A 23,622-nucleotide genomic window follows, 5' to 3' on the forward strand; every position below is an offset into this window, starting at 1 on the left:
GGGGGGGGGTTCCTGTGGTGAGATTTGGACTCGTCCATTGTGGCGTGTGGCGTGGGGGGGGGTTCCTGTGGTGAGATTTGGACTCGTCCATTGTGGCGTGTGGCGCGGGGGGGGGTTCCTGTGGTGAGATTTGGACTCGTCCATTGTGGCGTGTGGAGTTCGGGGGGGGGGGGTCCTGTGGTAAGATTTGGACTCGTCCATTCTGGCCGTGTGGCGCGGGGGGGGGTTCCTCTTGTGAGATTTGGACTCGTCAAATGTGTCCGTGACGCTTGGGGGGTAGGAAGGGGGTTTCCTGTCGTGAGATTTGGACTCGTCCATTGTGGCGTGTGGCGTGGGGGGGGGGTGCAAGGACGTTACAGACACAAGCGCCATGGCGGAGCGTAAAGGGGGTGAGTGGCTTGCCCATCGCTCACCACCACCGCTCACCACTCACCTTTTTTGCTCACCCGCCAGCATGTCACCGTCTCGTCAGTAGCCGAGGCGTCGTGTAGCGATGGGAAGGAAATGACATTTACACGACAAACAAACATCGCGATGCGTTCACACAAAAACAAAACTACATTTGAGGAACCGGGCCTATGCGACCGTCCTCGGCTAGTTGCCTCTGCCGGGTTTGGAGCGCCTCGAGGCGGCCGGGCCGGGCAGCAACCGCCCCTGGGGTCGGGGCTCGGAATTAGTGGCGCAGTGCAGTGGAACAGCTGAACAGCAGTACAGCTGAACAGCAGCAGCACAGCTGAACAGCAGCAGCACAGCTGCAGCAGCAGCACAGCTGCAGCAGCAGCACAGCTACTGCAGCAGCACAGCTACTGCAGCAGCACAGCTGCAGCAGCAGCACAGCTACTGCAGCAGCACAGCTACTGCAGCAGCACAGCTACAGCAGCAGCACAGCTACTGCAGCAGTACAGCTACAGCAGCAGCACAGCTACTGCAGCAGCACAGCTACAGCAGCAGCACAGCTACTGCAGCAGCACAGCTACAGCAGCAGCACAGCTACAGCAGCAGCACAGCTACAGCAGCAGCACAGCTACTGCAGCAGTACAGCTACAGCAGCAGCACAGCTACAGCAGCAGCACAGCTACTGCAGCAGCACAGCTACTGCAGCAGCACAGCTACAGCAGCAGCACAGCTACTGCAGCAGCACAGCTGCAGCAGCAGCACAGCTACTGCAGCAGCACAGCTACAGCAGCAGCACAGCTACTGCAGCAGTACAGCTACAGCAGCAGCACAGCTACTGCAGCAGCACAGCTACAGCAGCAGCACAGCTACAGCAGCAGCACAGCTACTGCAGCAGCACAGCTGCAGCAGCAGCACAGCTACTGCAGCAGCACAGCTGCAGCAGCAGCACAGCTACAGCAGCAGCACAGCTACTGCAGCAGCACAGCTACAGCAGCAGCACAGCTACTGCAGCAGCACAGCTACAGCAGCAGCACAGCTACAGCAGCAGCACAGCTACTGCAGCAGCACAGCTACAGCAGCAGCACAGCTACTGCAGCAGCACAGCTGCAGCAGCAGCACAGCTACTGCAGCAGCACAGCTACAGCAGCAGCACAGCTACTGCAGCAGCACAGCTGCAGCAGCAGCACAGCTACTGCAGCAGCACAGCTGCAGCAGCAGCACAGCTACAGCAGCACAGCTACTGCAGCAGCACAGCTACAGCAGCAGCACAGCTGCAGCAGCACAGCTACAGCAGCAGCACAGCTACTGCAGCAGCACAGCTACAGCAGCAGCACAGCTACTGCAGCAGCACAGCTGCAGCAGCAGCACAGCTACTGCAGCAGCACAGCTACAGCAGCAGCACAGCTACTGCAGCAGCACAGCTGCAGCAGCAGCACAGCTACTGCAGCAGCACAGCTGCAGCAGCAGCACAGCTACAGCAGCACAGCTACTGCAGCAGCACAGCTGCAGCAGCAGCACAGCTACAGCAGCACAGCTACAGCAGCAGCACAGCTACTGCAGCAGCACAGCTACAGCAGCAGCACAGCTGCAGCAGCACAGCTACAGCAGCAGCACAGCTACTGCAGCAGCACAGCTACAGCAGCAGCACAGCTACTGCAGCAGCACAGCTGCAGCAGCAGCACAGCTACTGCAGCAGCACAGCTGCAGCAGCAGCACAGCTACAGCAGCACAGCTACTGCAGCAGCACAGCTGCAGCAGCAGCACAGCTACAGCAGCACAGCTACAGCAGCAGCACAGCTACAGCAGCAGCACAGCTACAGCAGCACAGCTACTGCAGCAGCACAGCTACAGCAGCAGCACAGCTGCAGCAGCAGCACAGCTACTGCAGCAGCACAGCTACTGCAGCAGCACAGCTGCAGCAGCAGCACAGCTGCAGCAGCAGCACAGCTACAGCAGCAGCACAGCTACAGCAGCACAGCTACAGCAGCAGCACAGCTACTGCAGCAGTACAGCTACAGCAGCAGTACAGCTACAGCAGCAGCACAGCAGCAGCACAGCTGCAGCAGCAGTACAGCAGTACAGCTACAGCAGCAGCACAGCTACAGCAGCAGCACAGCTACAGCAGCAGCACAGCTACAGCAGCACAGCTACAGCAGCAGCACAGCTACAGCAGTACAGCTACAGCAGCAGTACAGCTACAGCAGCAGTACAGCTACAGCAGCAGCACAGCTACAGCAGCACAGCTACAGCAGCAGCACAGCTACAGCAGTACAGCTACAGCAGCAGCACAGCCACAGCAGCACAGCTACAGCAGCACAGCTACAGCAGCAGCACAGCTACAGCAGTACAGCTACAGCAGCAGTACAGCTACAGCAGCAGCACAGCTACAGCAGCACAGCTACAGCAGCAGCACAGCTACAGCAGTACAGCTACAGCAGCAGTACAGCTACAGCAGCAGCACAGCTACAGCAGCACAGCTACAGCAGCAGCACAGCTACAGCAGTACAGCTACAGCAGCAGCACAGCTACAGCAGTACAGCTACAGCAGCAGCACAGCTACAGCAGTACAGCTACAGCAGCAGCACAGCTACAGCAGCACAGCTACAGCAGCAGCACAGCTACAGCAGTACAGCTACAGCAGCAGCACAGCTACAGCAGTACAGCTACAGCAGCAGCACAGCCACCGCAGCACAGCCACAGCAGCACAGCCACAGCAGTACAGCTACAGCAGCAGCACAGCTACAGCAGCAGTACAGCTACAGCAGCAGCACAGCTACAGCAGTACAGCTACAGCAGCAGCACAGCTACAGCAGCACAGCTACAGCAGCAGCACAGCTACAGCAGTACAGCTACAGCAGCAGTACAGCTACAGCAGCAGTACAGCTACAGCAGCAGCACAGCTACAGCAGCACAGCTACAGCAGCAGCACAGCTACAGCAGCACAGCTACAGCAGCAGCACAGCTACAGCAGTACAGCTACAGCAGCAGCACAGCCACAGCAGCACAGCCACAGCAGCACAGCTACAGCAGTACAGCTACAGCAGCAGCACAGCTACAGCAGCACAGCTACAGCAGTACAGCTACAGCAGCAGCACAGCTACAGCAGCAGCACAGCTACAGCAGCAGCACAGCTACAGCAGCACAGCTACAGCAGCAGCACAGCTACAGCAGCAGCACAGCCACAGCAGCACAGCTACAGCAGCAGCACAGCTACAGCAGTACAGCTACAGCAGCAGTACAGCTACAGCAGCAGTACAGCTACAGCAGCAGTACAGCTACAGCAGCAGCACAGCCACAGCAGCACAGCCACAGCAGCACAGCCACAGCAGCACAGCCACAGCAGCACAGCCACAGCAGCACAGCCACAGCAGCACAGCCACAGCAGCACAGCCACAGCAGCACAGCCACAGCAGCACAGCCACAGCAGCACAGCCACAGCAGCACAGCCACAGCAGCACAGCCACAGCAGCACAGCCACAGCAGCACAGCCACAGCAGCACAGCCACAGCAGCACAGCCACAGCAGCACAGCCACAGCAGCACAGCCACAGCAGCACAGCCACAGCAGCACAGCCACAGCAGCACAGCTACAGCAGCACAGCTACAGCAGCACAGCTACAGCAGCACAGCTACAGCAGCACAGCTACAGCAGCACAGCCACAGCTACAGCAGCACAGCTACAGCAGCACAGCTACAGCAGCACAGCTACAGCAGCACAGCTACAGCAGCACAGCTACAGCAGCACAGCTACAGCAGCACAGCTACAGCAGACGATATTGGGTGGGGAATGCACCGAACGAACGCTGCTAGGAAAGCAACGTCACCCAGACAGGAACGCACTGAGCTGCCCCGCGGGAAGTCTTCGCTCAGAGAAGCGACGCCCTCCCTGGCCGTCAACAAGTAACAGCTCGGCCAAGTGGACATTTATAGCAACCAAATGCTCGTGTTTCTAGAGACCCACAGAGACCCATAGAGACCCACAGAGACCCATAGAGACACACAGAGACCCATATAGACCCACAAAGACCCATAGAGACCCACTGAGACCCATAGAGACACACAGAGACCCATATAGACCCACAGAGACCCATAGAGACACACAGAGACCCATAGAGACACACAGAGACCCATATAGACCCACAGAGACCCATAGAGACACACAGAGACCCATAGAGACCCACAAAGACCCATAGAGACACACAGAGACCCATAGAGACCCACAAAGACCCATAGAGACACACAGAGACCCATAGAGACCCACAAAGACCCATAGAGACACACAGAGACCCATAGAGACCCACTGAGACCCATAGAGACACACAGAGACCCATAGAGACCCACAGAGACCCATAGAGACACACAGAGACCCATATAGACCCACAAAGACCCATAGAGACCCACAGAGACCTAGAGACACACAGAGACCCATATAGACCCACAAAGACCCATAGAGACCCACTGAGACCCATAGAGACCCACAGAGACCCATAGAGACCCACAGAGACCCATAGAGACACACAGAGACCCATATAGACCCACAGAGACCCATATAGACCCACAGAGACCCATAGAGACCCACAGAGACCCATAGAGACACACAGAGACCCATAGAGACCCACAGAGACCCAGAGACACACAGAGACCCATATAGACCCACAAAGACCCATAGAGACCCACTGAGACCCATAGAGACACACAGAGACCCATAGAGACCCACAGAGACCCATAGAGACACACAGAGACCCATATAGACCCACAAAGACCCATAGAGACCCACAGAGACCTAGAGACACACAGAGACCCATATAGACCCACAAAGACCCATAGAGACCCACTGAGACCCATAGAGACCCACAGAGACCCATAGAGACCCACAGAGACCCATAGAGACACACAGAGACCCATATAGACCCACAAAGACCCATAGAGACCCACAGAGACCCAGAGACACACAGAGACCCATATAGACCCACAAAGACCCATAGAGACCCACTGAGACCCATAGAGACACACAGAGACCCATATAGACCCACAAAGACCCATAGAGACCCACAGAGACCCATAGAGACACACAGAGACCCATATAGACCCACAAAGACCCATAGAGACCCACTGAGACCCATAGAGACACACAGAGACCCATATAGACCCACAAAGACCCATAGAGACCCACAGAGACCCATAGAGACACACAGAGACCCATATAGACCCACAAAGACCCATAGAGACCCACAGAGACCCATAGAGACCCACTGAGACCCATAGAGACACACAGAGACCCATATAGACCCACAAAGACCCATAGACCCACTGAGACCCACAGAGACACAGAGACGCATAGACCCACAGAGACCCATAGAGACCCATATAGACCCACAAAGACCCATAGAGACCCACTGAGACCCACAGAGACACACAGACCCATATAGACCCACAAAGACCCATAGAGACCCACAGAGACCCATAGAGACACACAGAGACCCATATAGACCCACAAAGACCCATAGAGACCCACTGAGACCCATAGAGACACACAGAGACCCATATAGACCCACAAAGACCCATAGACCCACTGAGACCCACAGAGACACAGAGACGCATAGACCCACAGAGACCCATAGAGACCCACAGAGACCCACAGAGACCCATAGAGACTCATAGAGACCCAGAGAGACCCAGAGAGACCCACAGAGACCCACAGAGACCCATAGAGACTCAGAGAGACCCAGAGAGACCCAGAGAGACCCACAGAGACCCATAGAGACCCACAGAGACCCACAGAGACCCACAGAGACCCAGAGAGACCCATAGAGACCCAGAGAGACCCAGAGAGACCCACAGAGACCCACAGAGACCCATAGAGACTCATAGAGACCCAGAGAGACCCAGAGAGACCCACAGAGACCCATAGAGATCCACAGAGACCCATAGAGACCCACAGAGACCCATAGAGACCCATAGAGACTCATAGAGACCCAGAGAGACCCACAGAGACCCACAGAGACCCACAGAGACCCATAGAGACTCATAGAGACCCAGAGAGACCCACAGAGACCCACAGAGACCCACAGAGACCCACAGAGACCCATAGAGACCCACAGAGACCCATAGAGACCCACAGAGACCCATAGAGACCCACAAATACCCATATTGACCCACAGAGACCCAGAGAGACCTACAGAGACCCACAGAAACCCACAGAGACCCACAGAGACCCACAGAGACTTACAGAGCCCCACAGAGACCCATAGAGACCCACAGACCCACAGAGACCCACAGAGACCCACATAGACCCACAGAGACCCACAGAGACCCACAGAGACCCATAGACCCACAGAGACCCATAGAGACCCACAGAGACCCATAGAGACCCACAGAGACCCATAGAGACCCATAGAGACCCACAGAGACCCATAGACCCACAGAGACCCATAGAGACCCACAGAGACCCACAGAGACCCACAGAGACCCATAGAAATCCATTGACCCACAGAGACCCACAGAGACCCACAGAGACCCATGTAGACCCACAGAGACCCACAGAGACCCATAGACCCGTGTGTCTCTCTCCGCGTGTCTTTCCGCGTGTCTCTCTCCGCGTGTCTCTCCGCGTGTCTCACTCCGCGTGTCTCTCTCCGTGTCTCTCTCTCCGCGTGTCTCACTCCGTGTGTCTCTCTCCGTGTCTCTCACTCCGTGTGTCTCTCTCTGTGTGTCTCACTCCGTGTCTCTGTCTCTCTCTCCGCGTGTCTCTCTCTCCGTGTGTCTCCGCGTGTCTCTGTGTGTCTCCGCGTGTCTCTCTCCGCGTGTCTCTCTCCGCGTGTCTCTCTCCGTGTGTCTCACTCCGCGTGTCTCACTCCGTGTGTCTCTCTCCGCGTGTCTCACTCCGTGTGTCTCTCTCCGCGTGTCTCACTCCGTGTGTCTCTCTCCGCGTGTCTCTCTCCGCGTGTCTCTCTCCGCGTGTCTCCGCGTGTCTCACTCCGTGTGTCTCTCTGCGCGTGTCTCTGCAGAGCGGGACGAGGCTGGCGAGGAGTACGAGCTGCTCGACCTGGCCGGCTACGCGCGACGACACCGTGGCGGTGGTGGTGGTGGCGGTGGTGGCGGCTGGCTGCAGCGAGTGTTGGGCCGCGAGTCCGGCCCCATCGCACAGAAGTACTCGGTGGCCACGCAGATCGCGGTGGGGGGCGCGGGGGGCTGGTGGGTGGACACAACGCCAGTAACCACGCCAACCACACCACCACCACCACCACTAACCATACCGACCACACCACCGCCACCAGTAACCACGCCAACCACACCACCGCCACCAGTAACCACGCCAACCACACCACCACCGCCAGTAACCACGCCAACCACACCACCACCACCACCAGTAACCACGCCAACCACACCACCACCGCCAGTAACCACGCCAACCACACCACCACCACCGCCAGTAACCACGCCAACCACACCACCACCGCCAGTAACCACGCCAACCACACCACCACCACCACCAGTAACCACGCCAACCACACCACCACCGCCACCAGTAACCACGCCAACCACACCACCACCGCCAGTAACCACGCCAACCACACCACCACCACCAGTAACCACGCCAACCACACCACCACCGCCACCAGTAACCACGCCGACCACACCACCACCACCAGTAACCACGCCAACCACACCACCGCCATCAGTAACCACGCCAACCACACCCCCACCACCAGTAACCACGCCAACCACACCACCGCCATCAGTAACCACGCCAACCACACCCCCACCACCAGTAACCACGCCAACCACACCACCGCCATCAGTAACCACGCCAACCACACCACCGCCATCAGTAACCACGCCAACCACACCCCCACCACCAGTAACCACGCCAACCACACCACCGCCATCAGTAACCACGCCAACCACACCCCCACCACCAGTAACCACGCCAACCACACCACCGCCATCAGTAACCACGCCAACCACACCCCCACCACCAGTAACCACGCCAACCACACCACCGCCATCAGTAACCACGCCAACCACACCCCCACCACCAGTAACCACGCCAACCACACCACCGCCACCAGTAACCACGCCAACCACACCACCACCACCAGTAACCACGCCAACCACACCCCCACCACCAGTAACCACGCCAACCACACCACCGCCATCAGTAACCACGCCAACCACACCCCCACCACCAGTAACCACGCCAACCACACCACCGCCACCAGTAACCACACCGACCACACCACCGCCACCAGTAACCACGCCAACCACACCACCGCCATCAGTAACCACGCCAACCACACCACCGCCATCAGTAACCACACCGACCACACCCCCACCACCAGTAACCACGCCAACCACACCACCGCCATCAGTAACCACGCCAACCACACCCCCACCACCAGTAACCACGCCAACCACACCACCGCCACCAGTAACCACACCGACCACACCACCGCCACCAGTAACCACGCCAACCACACCACCGCCATCAGTAACCACGCCAACCACACCACCGCCATCAGTAACCACACCGACCACACCCCCACCACCAGTAACCACGCCAACCACACCACCGCCATCAGTAACCACGCCAACCACACCCCCACCACCAGTAACCACGCCAACCACACCACCGCCACCAGTAACCACACCGACCACACCACCGCCACCAGTAACCACGCCAACCACACCACCGCCACCAGTAACCACGCCAACCACACCCCCACCAACAACCACGTTCAACACACACACACATAGCACGGTTGGCTACGTACGGTGTGAAAGAAGTTCAACACACGTGTGTGTGTACGTGTGTGTGTGTACGTGTGTGTGTGTACGTGTGTGTGTGTACGTGTGTGTGTGTACGTGTGTGTACGTGTGTGTACGTGTGTTTTTTGGTGGGGAGCGGTGGTGCAGCGGTTAGCGCTACGCTGCGCTACGAACCCGGCGACCCGAGTTCGATTCCCGCTCACGGCCAACACCACCGGTGACGATTATCTGAACTGGTCCTGGGCCTCCCCTAGGTCAACTCAGCCTTAAATGAGTACCTGGTGCGGTGTGTAGTGAACATCGTCACTGGGGAGACAAAGGCGGCCGGGCGTGGTGCTGGCCACCCACCCCCTCGTGTGCCGTGCCGGCCTTCATAGGTGCTACTCGCTAACAGCACTTGCCCCTACAGTCTGTTAGAGGCTACACGGGGGACCTTTGTCTGTGCTGTGTGCAGGTGTGCAGGCTTCGTGTTCCAGAAAGTGGGGAAACTGGCAGCAACTGCAGTAGGCGGCGGCTTCCTGCTTCTACAGGTCCAGACACACAAACACACGTACACACATACACACACCTACACACACACACCTACACACACACACACACACCTACACACACACACACACACCTACACACACACATACACACACACCTACACACACACGTACACACACACACACCTACACACACACGTACACACACACACCTACACACACACGTACACACACACACACACACCTACACACACAGTGACACACACACAGTGACACACACACAGTGACACACACACGTACACACACGTACACACCTACACACACACAGTGACACACACACACGTACACACACACACACCTACACACACACATACACACACACACACACACATACACACACACACACCTACACACACACATACACACACACATACACACACACACACACACATACACACACGCACCTACACACACACCTACACACACACGTACACACACACACACCTACACACACACGTACACACACACACACACACCTACACACACACGTACACACACACACCTACACACACGCGTACACACACACACACACCTACACACACACGTACACACACACACACACACCTACAAACACACGTACACACACACACCTACACACACGCGTACACACACACACACACACCTACACACACACGTACACACACACACACACACCTACACACACACGTACACACACACACCTACACACACACGTACACACACACACACACCTACACACACACGTACACACACACACCTACACACACGCGTACACACACACACACACCTACACACACACGTACACACACACACACACACCTACAAACACACGTACACACACACACACACACCTACACACACACGTACACACACACACACACACCTACACACACACGTACACACACACACCTACACACACACGTACACACACACACACACCTACACACACACGTACACACACACACACACACCTACACACACACGTACACACACACACACACCTACAAACACACGTACACACACACACACACACCTACACACACACGTACACACACACACACACACCTACACACACACGTACACACACACACACCTACACACACACGTACACACACACACACACCTACACACACACGTACACACACACACCTACACACACAGTGACACACACACAGTGACACACACACAGTGACACACACACACACACGTACACACACACACCTACACACACATTGACACACACACAGTGACACACACACAGTGACACACACACACACACACACGTACACACCTACACACACACGTACACACACACACACCTACACACACAGTGACACACACACAGTGACACACACACACCTACACACACACGTACACACACACACACACACCTACACACACAGTGACACACACACAGTGACACACACACACACGTACACACCTACACACACACAGTGACACACACACACGTACACACACACACACACCTACACACACACGTACACACACACACAGTGACACACACACACGTACACACACACACACAGTGACACACACACGTACACACACACACACACCTACACACACACACACACACCTACACACACACGTACACACACACACAGTGACACACATACACACATACTACACACACACACACCTACACACAAACGTACACACACACCTACACACACACGTACACACACACACACACACCTACACACACAGTGACACACACACAGTGACACACACACAGTGACACACACACACACACACATGTACACACCTACACACACACAGTGACACACACACACGTACACACACACACACCTACACACACACGTACACACACACACAGTGACACACACACACGTACACACACACACACAGTGACACACACACGTACACACACACACACACACCTACACACACACGTACACACACACACACCTACACACACACGTACACACACACACAGTGACACACATACACACACACTACACACACACAGATACACACACACACACCTACACACACACGTACACACACTCCTACATACACACACACACACACGTACACACACTCCTACATACACACACACACGTACACACACTCCTACATACACACACACGTACACACACACGTACACACACACGTGTACACACACGTGTACACACACACACGTGTACACACACACGTGTACACACACACGTACACACACACCTCCACACACACATACACACACACGTACACACACTCCTACATACACACACACACACACGTACACACACTCCTACATACACACACACACGTACACACACTCCTACATACACACACACACGTACACACACTCCTACATACACACACACACGTACACACACTCCTACATACACACACACACACACGTACACACACTCCTACATACACACACACACGTACACACACTCCTACATACACATGTACACACACAACCCCTACATACACACACATGTACACATACACACACACCTGCATACACACACACACCCTTACATACAACAATCGCACCCGGGCGTCGATCAGCCTCCCATTATATCTGTACCAAATGGTAATTCCCCCAGTACAGCTATTGAAGGCTTCACGAACTACGCAGTCGAAATAGATGTTAAATAATGTGGGAGCCAGAGGACATCCCTGTCGCACCCCAAGGTGTACAGGGAAAGGCTCCGACTCCCGGCCACGTAGTTTTACCCGGGCCCGCTCACCATCATGAAGGTCCTTAATGATCGTGAGCAGAGGGTCAGGGACTCCGAAAGCACGAAGAACAACCCAGAGCCCAGGCCTACTGATGGTATCACAGGCCTTGACCAGGTCAATAAAGCAGAGATGTAGGTCTTGTTGGAATTCCCTACACCTCTGCTGTAGCAGACGGACAGAATATGGCATCTGTGCAGGACCGCCCTTTCCTGAAACCGCATTGGGGCTCCGCAAGCCTCTCCTCAGCGTGCCTGGCAAGGCGATGTTGAATCATCCTTGCCAGGACCTTTCCCAGCACACTGAGGAGTGAGATGCCCCTGTAGTTGTCACAGTCTGTGCGGTCCCCCTTCTTAAAGAGGGGGACCACCAGGGCACCCTTCCAATCCTGCGGAACCCGTTCAGTGGTCCAGACTGTTGTTATGATGTCATATAGGGCAGTCTGTGCACAAACGCCACCCTCCCTCAGCATTTCGCTTGGGAGATCATCTCTGCCCGGTGCCTTTCCTGGTCTCAGACTCCGGATCGCCCTCAGTACTTCCTCAACAGATGGCACCTCAGCCAGCCACTCACAGGGGGTGATTCTTCTTCCCATACAAAGATAAAGATCCCCCATTTAGCCTTAACAGACTGTGGGGGCAAGTGCTGTTAGCGAGCACCTATGAAGGCCGACACGGCACACGAGGGGGTGGGTGGCCAGCGCCACGCCCGGCCGCCTTTGTCTCCCTAGTGACGATGTTTACACATCGCACCAGCTACTCATTTGAGGCTGAGTCGACCTAGGGGAGGCCCGGGACCGGTTCAGATAATCGTCACTGGTGGTGTTGGCCGTGAGCGGGTGTCGAACCCGGGTCGCCAGGTTCATAGCGCAGCGTAGCGCTAACCGCTGCACCACCGCTCCCCATACACACACATACACACTGACTCTCACTCTGACGTACACACACTCACCTACATACACACTCGGGTACCAACACACTCACGCACGTAACCAAGCGTGTCCCCCCGTGTGTCTCCCCGTGTCTCCCCGTGTCTCCCCGTGTCTCCCCGTGTCTCCGTGTGTCTCTCCGTGTGTCTCCCCCCGTGTCTCTCTCCGTGTCTCTCCGTGTGTCTCCCCCCGTGTGTCCCCCCGTGTGTCTCCCCGTGTCTCTCTCCGTGTCTCTCCCCGTGTCTCCCCGTGTCTCTCCCCGTGTCTCCCCGTGTCTCTCCCCGTGTCTCTCCCCGTGTCTCTCTCCATGTCTCTCCCCGTGTCTCCCCGTGTCTCTCTCCGTGTCTCTCTCCGTGTCTCTCCCCGTGTCTCTCCCCGTGTCTCTCCCCGTGTCTCTCTCCGTGTCTCTCCCCGTGTCTCCCCGTGTCTCTCCCCGTGTCTCTCCCCGTGTCTCTCCCCGTGTCTCCCCGTGTCTCTCCCCGTGTCTCTCCCCGTGTCTCCCCGTGTCTCCCCGTGTCTCTCCCCGTGTCTCTCCCCGTGTCTCTCCCCGTGTCTCTCTCCGTGTCTCTCTCCGTGTCTCTCCCCGTGTCTCTCCCCGTGTCTCTCCCCGTGTCTCTCTCCGTGTCTCTCCCCGTGTCTCCCCGTGTCTCTCTCCGTGTCTCCCCGTGTCTCTCCCCGTGTCTCCCCGTGTCTCTCCCCGTGTCTCTCCCCGTGTCTCCCCGTGTCTCCCCGTGTCTCTCCCCGTGTCTCTCCCCGTGTCTCTCCCCGTGTCTCCCCGTGTCTCTCTCCGTGTCTCTCGCCGTGTCTCTCCCCGTGTCTCTCCCCGTGTCTCTCTCCGTGTCTCTCCCCGTGTCTCCCCGTGTCTCTCTCCGTGTCTCCCCGTGTCTCTCCCCGTGTCTCTCCCCGTGTCTCCCCGTGTCTCTCCCCGTGTCTCTCCCCGTGTCTCTCCCCGTGTCTCTCTCCGTGTCTCTCCCCGTGTCTCTCCCCGTGTCTCTCCCCGTGTCTCTCTCCGTGTCTCTTCCCGTGTCTCCCCGTGTCTCTCTCCGTGTCTCCCCGTGTCTCTCCCCGTGTCTCTCCGTGTCTCTCCCCGTGTCTCTCCCCGTGTCTCCCCGTGTCTCTCCCCGTGTCTCTCCCCGTGTCTCTCCCCGTGTCTCCCCGTGTCTCTCCCCGTGTCTCTCCCCGTGTCTCCCCGTGTCTCTCTCCGTGTCTCTCTCCGTGTCTCTCCCCGTGTCTCTCCCCGTGTCTCTCCCCGTGTCTCTCTCCGTGTCTCTCCCCGTGTCTCCCCGTGTCTCTCTCCGTGTCTCCCCGTGTCTCTCCCCGTGTCTCCCCGTGTCTCTCCCCGTGTCTCTCCCCGTGTCTCCCCGTGTCTCCCCCCGTGTCTCTCCCCGTGTCTCTCCCCGTGTCTCCCCGTGTCTCTCCCCGTGTCTCTCCCCGTGTCTCCCCGTGTCTCCCCGTGTCTCTCCCCGTGTCTCTCCCCGTGTCTCTCCCCGTGTCTCCCCGTGTCTCTCCCCGTGTCTCTCCCCGTGTCTCTCCCCGTGTCTCCCCGTGTCTCTCCGTGTCTCTCTCCGTGTCTCCCCGTGTCTCTCCCCGTGTCTCTCCCCGTGTCTCTCCCCGTGTCTCCCCGTGTCTCTCCGTGTCTCTCTCCGTGTCTCCCCGTGTCTCCCCGTGTCTCTCCCCGTGTCTCTCCCCGTGTCTCTCCCCGTGTCTCTCCCCGTGTCTCTCCGTGTCTCTCCCCGTGTCTCTCCCCGTGTCTCCCCGTGTCTCTCCCCGTGTCTCTCCCCGTGTCTCTCCCCGTGTCTCCCCGTGTCTCTCCGTGTCTCTCTCCGTGTCTCCCCGTGTCTCCCCGTGTCTCTCCCCGTGTCTCTCCCCGTGTCTCTCCCCGTGTCTCCCCGTGTCTCTCCCCGTGTCTCTCTCCGTGCCTCCCCGTGTCTCCCCGTGTCTCTCCCCATGTCTCTCCGTGTCTCCGTGTGTCTCTCCCCGTGTCTCTCCCCGTGTCTCTCCCCGTGTCTCTCCCCGTGTCTCCCCGTGTCTCCCCGTGTCTCTCCCCATGTCTCTCCGTGTCTCCGTGTGTCTCTCCCCGTGTCTCTCCCCGTGTCTCTCCCCGTGTCTCTCCCCGTGTCTCCCCGTGTCTCCCCGTGTCTCTCTCCGTGTCTCCCCGTGTCTCCCCGTGTCTCTCCCCGTGTCTCCCCGTGTCTCCGTGTGTCTCTCCCCGTGTCTCTCCCCGTGTCTCCCCGTGTCTCTCTCCGTGTCTCCCCGTGTCTCTCCCCGTGTCTCTCCCCGTGTCTCTCCCCGTGTCTCTCCCCGTGTCTCCCCGTGTCTCTCCCCGTGTCTCTCCGTGTCTCTCTCCGTGTCTCCCCGTGTCTCTCCCCGTGTCTCCCCCCGTGTCTCCCCGTGTCTCCCCGTGTCTCCCCGTGTCTCTCCCCGTGTCTCTCCCCGTGTCTCCCCGTGTCCCCCCGTGTCTCCCCGTGTCTCCGTGTGTCTCTCCCCGTGTCTCCCCCCGTGTCTCCCCGTGTCTCTCCCCGTGTCTCCCCGTGTCTCCCCGTGTCTCCCCGTGTCTCCCCGTGTTTCTCCCCGTGTCTCCCCGTGTCTCCGTGTGTCTCTCCCCGTGTCTCTCCCCGTGTCTCCCCGTGTCTCCCCGTGTCTCCCCGTGTCTCCCCGTGTCTCTCCCCGTGTCTCTCCCCGTGTCTCCCCGTGTCTCTCCCCGTGTCTCCCCGTGTCTCCCCCCGTGTCTCTCCCCGTGTCTCCCCGTGTCTCCCCGTGTCTCCCCGTGTCTCTCCCCGTGTCTCCCCGTGTCTCCCCGTGTCTCCCCGTGTGCAGATAGCGAACCACACGGGCTACGTCACCGTGGACTGGAAGCGAGTGGAGAGAGACGTGAACGCGGCGAAGAAGCAGCTGAGCCGCCAGGCGCATCAAGCAGCTCCAGACATCAACTCGTACCTCGACGAGGTCAGCTGCTGATCCATCGCCACACACAGACACACACACACAGACACACACACAGACACACACAGACACACAGACAGACACACACACACACACAGACACACACACACAGACACACACACAGACAGACACACAGACAGACACACACACACACACAGACACACACACACAGACACACACACAGACACACACACACAGACACACACAGACACACACATCAACATCATCAACAACATCATCGGCAGCAGTCGCAGCAGTGACGTAGGACGATGCCACCACGCTGCCGCTAGGGGGCAGCAGTGACGAGGAGGAGGTGGAGGAGGAGGTGGTGGAGGTGGTGGAGGTGGTGGAGGTGGTGGAGGTGGAGGTGGTGGAGGTGGTGGAGGTGGTGGAGGTGGTGGAGGTGGAGGAGGTGGAGGAGGAGGTGGTGGAGGAGCAGGAGGAGGAGGAGGTGTTTGTGTTGTTGTTGTTTGTGTTGTTGTTTGTGTTGTTGTTGTTTGTGTTGTTGTTGTTGTTTGTGTTGTTTGTGTTGTTGTTTGTGTTGTTGTTGTTTGTGTTGTTGTTGTTTGTGTTGTTTGTGTTGTTGTTTGTGTTGTTGTTTGTGTTGTTGTTGTTTGTGTTGTTGTTGTTTGTGTTGTTTGTGTTGTTGTTTGTGTTGTTGTTGTTTGTGTTGTTGTTGTTTGTGTTGTTTGTGTTGTTGTTTGTGTTGTTGTTTGTGTTGTTGTTGTTTGTGTTGTTGTTGTTTGTGTTGTTGTTGTTTGTGTTGTTTGTGTTGTTGTTTGTGTTGTTGTTTGTGTTGTTGTTTGTGTTGTTGTTGTTTGTGTTGTTGTTGTTTGTGTTGTTGTTGTTTGTGTTGTTTGTGTTGTTTGTGTTGTTGTTATTTGTGTTGTTGTTTGTGTTGTTGTTGTTTGTGTTGTTTGTGTTGTTGTTGTTTGTGTTGTTGTTGTTTGTGTTGTTGTTTGTGTTGTTGTTTGTGTTGTTTGTGTTGTTGTTTGTGTTGTTGTTTGTGTTGTTGTTGTTTGTGTTGTTGTTGTTGTTTGTGTTGTTTGTGTTGTTGTTTGTGTTGTTGTTGTTTGTGTTGTTGTTGTTTGTGTTGTTTGTGTTGTTGTTTGTGTTGTTGTTTGTGTTGTTGTTGTTTGTGTTGTTGTTGTTTGTGTTGTTTGTGTTGTTGTTTGTGTTGTTGTTGTTTGTGTTGTTGTTGTTTGTGTTGTTTGTGTTGTTGTTTGTGTTGTTGTTTGTGTTGTTGTTGTTTGTGTTGTTGTTGTTTGTGTTGTTGTTGTTTGTGTTGTTGTTGTTTGTGTTGTTTGTGTTGTTGTTTGTGTTGTTGTTTGTGTTGTTGTTGTTTGTGTTGTTGTTGTTTGTGTTGTTGTTGTTGTTTGTGTTGTTTGTGTTGTTGTTATTTGTGTTGTTGTTTGTGTTGTTGTTGTTTGTGTTGTTTGTGTTGTTGTTGTTTGTGTTGTTGTTGTTTGTGTTGTTGTTTGTGTTGTTGTTTGTGTTGTTTGTGTTGTTGTTTGTGTTGTTGTTTGTGTTGTTGTTGTTTGTGTTGTTGTTGTTGTTTGTGTTGTTTGTGTTGTTGTTTGTGTTGTTGTTGTTTGTGTTGTTGTTGTTTGTGTTGTTTGTGTTGTTGTTTGTGTTGTTGTTTGTGTTGTTGTTGTTTGTGTTGTTGTTGTTTGTGTTGTTTGTGTTGTTGTTTGTGTTGTTGTTGTTTGTGTTGTTGTTGTTTGTGTTGTTTGTGTTGTTGTTTGTGTTGTTGTTTGTGTTGTTGTTGTTTGTGTTGTTGTTGTTTGTGTTGTTGTTGTTTGTGTTGTTGTTTGTGTTGTTGTTTGTGTTGTTGTTTGTGTTGTTGTTGTTTGTGTTGTTGTTGTTTGTGTTGTTGTTGTTTGTGTTGTTTGTGTTGTTTGTGTTGTTGTTATTTGTGTTGTTGTTTGTGTTGTTGTTGTTTGTGTTGTTTGTGTTGTTGTTTGTGTTGTTGTTGTTTGTGTTGTTGTTTGTGTTGTTGTTTGTGTTGTTGTTTGTGTTGTTGTTTGTGTTGTTGTTGTTTGTGTTGTTGTTGTTTGTGTTGTTTGTGTTGTTGTTTGTGTTGTTTGTGTTGTTGTTTGTGTTGTTGTTGTTTGTGTTGTTGTTGTTTGTGTTGTTTGTGTTGTTGTTTGTGTTGTTGTTATTTGTGTTGTTGTTTGTGTTGTTGTTGTTTGTGTTGTTTGTGTTGTTTGTGGTGTTTGTGTTGTTTGTGTTGTTGTTGTTTGTGTTGTTGTTTGTGTTGTTGTTGTTGTTTGTGTTGTTGTTGTTGTGTGTGTTGTTGTTTGTGTTGTTGTTGTTGTTGTTTGTGTTGTTGTTGTTGTTTGTGTTGTTGTTGTTTGTGTTGTTGTTGTTGTTGTTTGTGTTGTTGTTGTTGTTGTTTGTGTTGTTGTTGTTGTTTGTGTTGTTGTTGTTGTGTGTGTGGCCACCCACGTGCTCGTGCGCCACAGTGGCGGCCTTCACAGGTGCTGCTCGCACTTGCCCCAGCAGTCTGCTGAGGCTACACGGGGTCTCTTTGTCTTTGTGCTGAGCGGTGGTGCAGCGGTTAGCGCTCTGCTACCAGAGAGCCCAGTTCGATTCCCACCAACACCGGTGACGGTCATTTGAACCGGTCTTGGGCATCCCCTAGGTCGACTCAGCCTTAAATGAGAACCTTCCATCTCTCCTTGTGTCTCTCTCCCCGTGTCTCTCTCTGTGTCTCACCGTGTCTCTCTCACCGTGTCTCTCTCCCCGTGTGTCTCACCGTGTCTCTCTCCCCGTGTCTCTCTCCCTGTGTGTCTCACCGTGTCTCTCTGTCTCTCACCGTGTCTCTCTCACCGTGTCTCTCTCCCTGTGTCTCACCGTGTCTCTCTCACCGTGTCTCTCTCCCTGTGTCTCACCGTGTCTCTCTCACCGTGTCTCTCTCCCTGTGTCTCACCGTGTCTCTCTCACCGTGCCTCTCTCCCTGTGTCTCACCGTGTCTCTCTCACCGTGTCTCTCTCCCTGTGTCTCACCGTGTCTCTCTCACCGTGTCTCTCTCCCTGTGTCTCACCGTGTCTCTCTCACCGTGTCTCTCTCCGCGTGTCTCTCTCCCTGTGTCTCACCGTGTCTCTCTCACCGTGTCTCTCTCACCGTGTCTCTCCCTGTGTGTCTCACCGTGTCTCTCTCTCCCCGTGTCTCTTTCCCTGTGTCTCTCTCACCGTGTCTCTCTCACCGTGTCTCTCTCCCTGTGTCTCACCGTGTCTCTCTCACCGTGTCTCTCTCCCTGTGTCTCACCGTGTCTCTCTCACCGTGTCTCTCTCCCTGTGTCTCACCGTGTCTCTCTCACCGTGTCTCTCTCCCTGTGTCTCATCGTGTTTCTCTCTCTGTGTCTCTCTCACCGTGTCTCTCTCACCGTGTCTCTCTCACCGTGTCTCTCTCACCGTGTCTCTCTCCCCGTGTCTCTCTCCCTGTGTCTCATCGTGTCTCTCTCACCGTGTCTCTCTCACCGTGCCTCTCTCCCCGTGTCTCTCTCCCTGTGTCTCATCGTGTCTCTCTCACCGTGTCTCTCTCACCGTGCCTCTCTCCCTGTGTCTCACCGTGTCTCTCTCACCGTGTCTCTCTCCCTGTGTCTCACCGTGTCTCTCTCACCGTGTCTCTCTCCCTGTGTCTCCCCGTGTCTCCCCGTGTCTCCCCGTGTCTCCGTGTGTCTCTCCGCGTGTCTCTCTCCCTGTGTCTCACCGTGTCTCTCTCACCGTGTCTCTCTCACCGTGTCTCTCTCCCTGTGTCTCACCGTGTCTCTCTCACCGTGTCTCTCTCCCTGTGTCTCACCGTGTCTCTCTCACCGTGTCTCTCTCACCGTGTCTCTCTCCCTGTGTCTCACCGTGTCTCTCTCACTGTGTCTCTCTCACCGTGTCTCTCTCCCTGTGTCTCACCGTGTCTCTCTCACCGTGTCTCTCTCACCGTGTCTCTCTCACCGTGTCTCACCGTGTCTCTCTCCCTGTGTCTCACCGTGTCTCTCTCACCGTGTCTCTCTCCCTGTGTCTCACCGTGTCTCTCTCATCGTGTCTCTCTCACCGTGTCTCTCTCCCTGTGTCTCATTGTGTCTCTCTCACCGTGTCTCTCTCACCGTGTCTCTCTCCCTGTGTCTCACCGTGTCTCTCTCACCGTGTCTCTCTCACCGTGTCTCTCTCACCGTGTCTCTCTCCCTGTGTCTCACCGTGTCTCTCTCACCGTGTCTCTCTCCCTGTGTCTCATTGTGTCTCTCTCACCGTGTCTCTCTCACCGTGTCTCTCTCCCTGTGTCTCACCGTGTCTCTCTCACCGTGTCTCTCTCACCGTGTCTCTCTCACCGTGTCTCTCTCCCTGTGTCTCACCGTGTCTCTCTCACCGTGTCTCTCTCACCGTGTCTCATCGTGTCTCTCTCGCCGTGTCTCTCTCACCGTGTCTCTCTCCCTGTGTCTCATCGTGTCTCTCTCTCTGTGTCTCTCTCACCGTGTCTCTCTCCCTGTGTCTCACCATGTCTCTCTCACCGTGTCTCTCTCACCATGTCTCTCTCCCTGTGTCTCACCGTGTCTCTCTCACCGTGTCTCTCTCCCTGTGTCTCACCGTGTCTCTCTCACCGTGTCTCTCTCACCGTGTCTCTCTCCCTGTGTCTCACCATGTCTCTCTCACCGTGTCTCTCTCACCGTGTCTCTCTCCCTGTGTCTCACCATGTCTCTCTCACCGTGTCTCTCTCCCTGTGTGTCTCACCGTGTCTCTCTCTCCCCGTGTCTCTCTCACCGTGTCTCTCTCACCGTGTCTCTCTCACCGTGTCTCTCTCACCGTGTCTCTCTCCCTGTGTCTCACCATGTCTCTCTCACCGTGTCTCTCTCACCGTGTCTCTCTCCCTGTGTCTCACCATGTCTCTCTCACCGTGTCTCTCTCACCGTGTCTCTCTCCCTGTGTGTCTCACCGTGTCTCTCTCTCCCCGTGTCTCTCTCACCGTGTCTCTCTCACCGTGTCTCTCTCACCGTGTCTCTCTCCCCGTGTGTCTCACCGTGTCTCTCTCTCCCCGTGTCTCTCTCACCGTGTCTCTCTCACCGTGTCTCTCTCCCTGTGTCTCACCGTGTCTCTCTCACTGTGTCTCTCTCACCGTGTCTCTCTCACCGTGTCTCTCTCCCTGTGTCTCACCGTGTCTCTCTCACCGTGTCTCTCTCACCGTGTCTCTCTCCCTGTGTCTCACCGTGTCTCTCTCACCATGTCTCTCTCACCGTGTCTCTCTCACCGTGTCTCTCTCCCTGTGTCTCACCGTGTCTCTCTCACCGTGTCTCTCTCACCGTGTCTCTCTCACCGTGTCTCTCTCACCGTGTCTCTCTCTCCCCGTGTGTCTCTCGCCGTGTCTCTCTCCCTGTGTCTCACCGTGTCTCTCTCCCTGTGTCTCTCTCACCGTGTCTCTCTCCCTGTGTCTCACCGTGTCTCTCTCCCCGTGTCTCACCGTGTCTCTCTCACCGTGTCTCTCTCACCGTGTCTCTCTCCCTGTGTCTCACCGTGTCTCTCTCACCGTGTCTCTCTCCGCGTGTCCCACTCCCAGGCGCTGCTCTTCCTCAAGAAGAACGTGGTGCTCACCAGTGGATTCCTTGGCGGCTTTCTCCTGGGCATGGCGTCATAATCACTCACCACTAGCACTCACTAGCACTCACTAGCACTCACTAGCACTCACTAGCACACTCACTAGCACTCACTAGCACACACTAGCACTCACTAGCACACTCACTAGCACTCACTAGCACACTCACTAGCACTCACTAGCACACTCACTAGCACTCACTAGCACACTCACTAGCACACTCACTAGCACACTCACTAGCACTCACTAGCACTCACTAGCACTCACTAGCACACTCACTAGCACACTCACTAGCACTCACTAGCACACTCACTAGCACTCACTAGCACACTCACTAGCACACTCACTAGCACTCACTAGCACTCACTAGCACTCACTAGCACTCACTAGCACTCACTAGCACACTCACTAGCACTCACTAGCACTCACTAGCACTCACTAGCACTCACTAGCACTCACTAGCACTCACTAGCACACTCACTAGCACACTCACTAGCACTCACTAGCACTCACTAGCACTCACTAGCACACTCACTAGCACTCACTAGCACTCACTAGCACTCACTAGCACTCACTAGCACTCACTAGCACACTCACTAGCACTCACTAGCACTCACTAGCACTCACTAGCACTCACTAGCACACTCACTAGCACTCACTAGCACTCACTAGCACTCACTAGCACACTCACTAGCACTCACTAGCACACTCACTAGCACTCACTAGCACTCACTAGCACTCACTAGCACACTCACTAGCACTCACTAGCACACTCACTAGCACACTCACTAGCACTCACTAGCACTCACTAGCACTCACTAGCACTCACTAGCACACTCACTAGCACACTCACTAGCACTCACTAGCACACTCACTAGCACTCACTAGCACACTCACTAGCACTCACTAGCACTCACTAGCACTCACTAGCACACTCACTAGCACACTCACTAGCACACTCACTAGCACTCACTAGCACACTCACTAGCACTCACTAGCACTCACTAGCACACTCACTAGCACACTCACTAGCACACTCACTAGCACACTCACTAGCACACTCACTAGCACTCACTAGCACTCACTAGCACTCACTAGCACACTCACTAGCACTCACTAGCACTCACTAGCACTCACTAGCACACTCACTAGCACTCACTAGCACACTCACTAGCACTCACTAGCACACTCACTAGCACACTCACTAGCACTCACTAGCACTCACTAGCACACTCACTAGCACACTCACTAGCACTCACTAGCACTCACTAGCACACTCACTAGCACACTCACTAGCACTCACTAGCACACTCACTAGCACTCACTAGCACACTCACTAGCACTCACTAGCACTCACTAGCACTCACTAGCACACTCACTAGCACTCACTAGCACACTCACTAGCACACTCACTAGCACACTCACTAGCACTCACTAACACTCACTAGCACTCTCACTAGCACTCACTAGCACTCACTAGCACACTCACTAGCACTCACTAGCACACTCACTAGCACTCACTAGCACTCACTAGCACTCACTAGCACACTCACTAGCACTCACTAGCACACTCACTAGCACTCACTAGCACTCACTAGCACTCACTAGCACTCACTAGCACACTCACTAGCACACTCACTAGCACACTCACTAGCACACTCACTAGCACTCACTAGCACTCACTAGCACTCACTAGCACACTCACTAGCACACTCACTAGCACTCACTAGCACTCACTAGCACTCAC

The 23,622-nt window shown here is 55.2% G+C and overlaps 1 protein-coding gene across 1 annotated transcript; it reads left to right on the top strand.

Moving 5' to 3' along the window:
• Window positions 1-315: 315 nt before the first annotated feature.
• Window positions 316-22,030, top strand: FUNDC1 (FUN14 domain containing 1). The gene is made up of 5 exons (XM_078882677.1): window positions 316-389; window positions 7,403-7,589; window positions 9,619-9,694; window positions 16,170-16,298; window positions 21,840-22,030. Exons 1-5 carry the CDS (start codon window positions 371-373, stop codon window positions 21,915-21,917), a joined length of 489 nt encoding a protein of 162 aa, XP_078738803.1. The 5' UTR covers window positions 316-370; the 3' UTR covers window positions 21,918-22,030.
• Window positions 22,031-23,622: the final 1,592 nt, after the last annotated feature.

The sequence above is a fragment of the Lampetra fluviatilis genome, chromosome 66 (genome assembly GCF_964198595.1).
Source record: "Lampetra fluviatilis chromosome 66, kcLamFluv1.1, whole genome shotgun sequence".
NCBI lineage: Eukaryota > Metazoa > Chordata > Hyperoartia > Petromyzontiformes > Petromyzontidae > Lampetra > Lampetra fluviatilis.

Bases quoted from the DNA above. Each gene is read 5' to 3' on its own strand.
- FUNDC1 (XM_078882677.1), top strand. The intron at 7,590-9,618 runs GTGGGTGGACAC...TGCTGTGTGCAG, and splicing joins GTGGGGGGCGCGGGGGGCTG to GTGTGCAGGCTTCGTGTTCC. The intron at 9,695-16,169 runs GTCCAGACACAC...CCCCGTGTGCAG, and splicing joins GCGGCTTCCTGCTTCTACAG to ATAGCGAACCACACGGGCTA.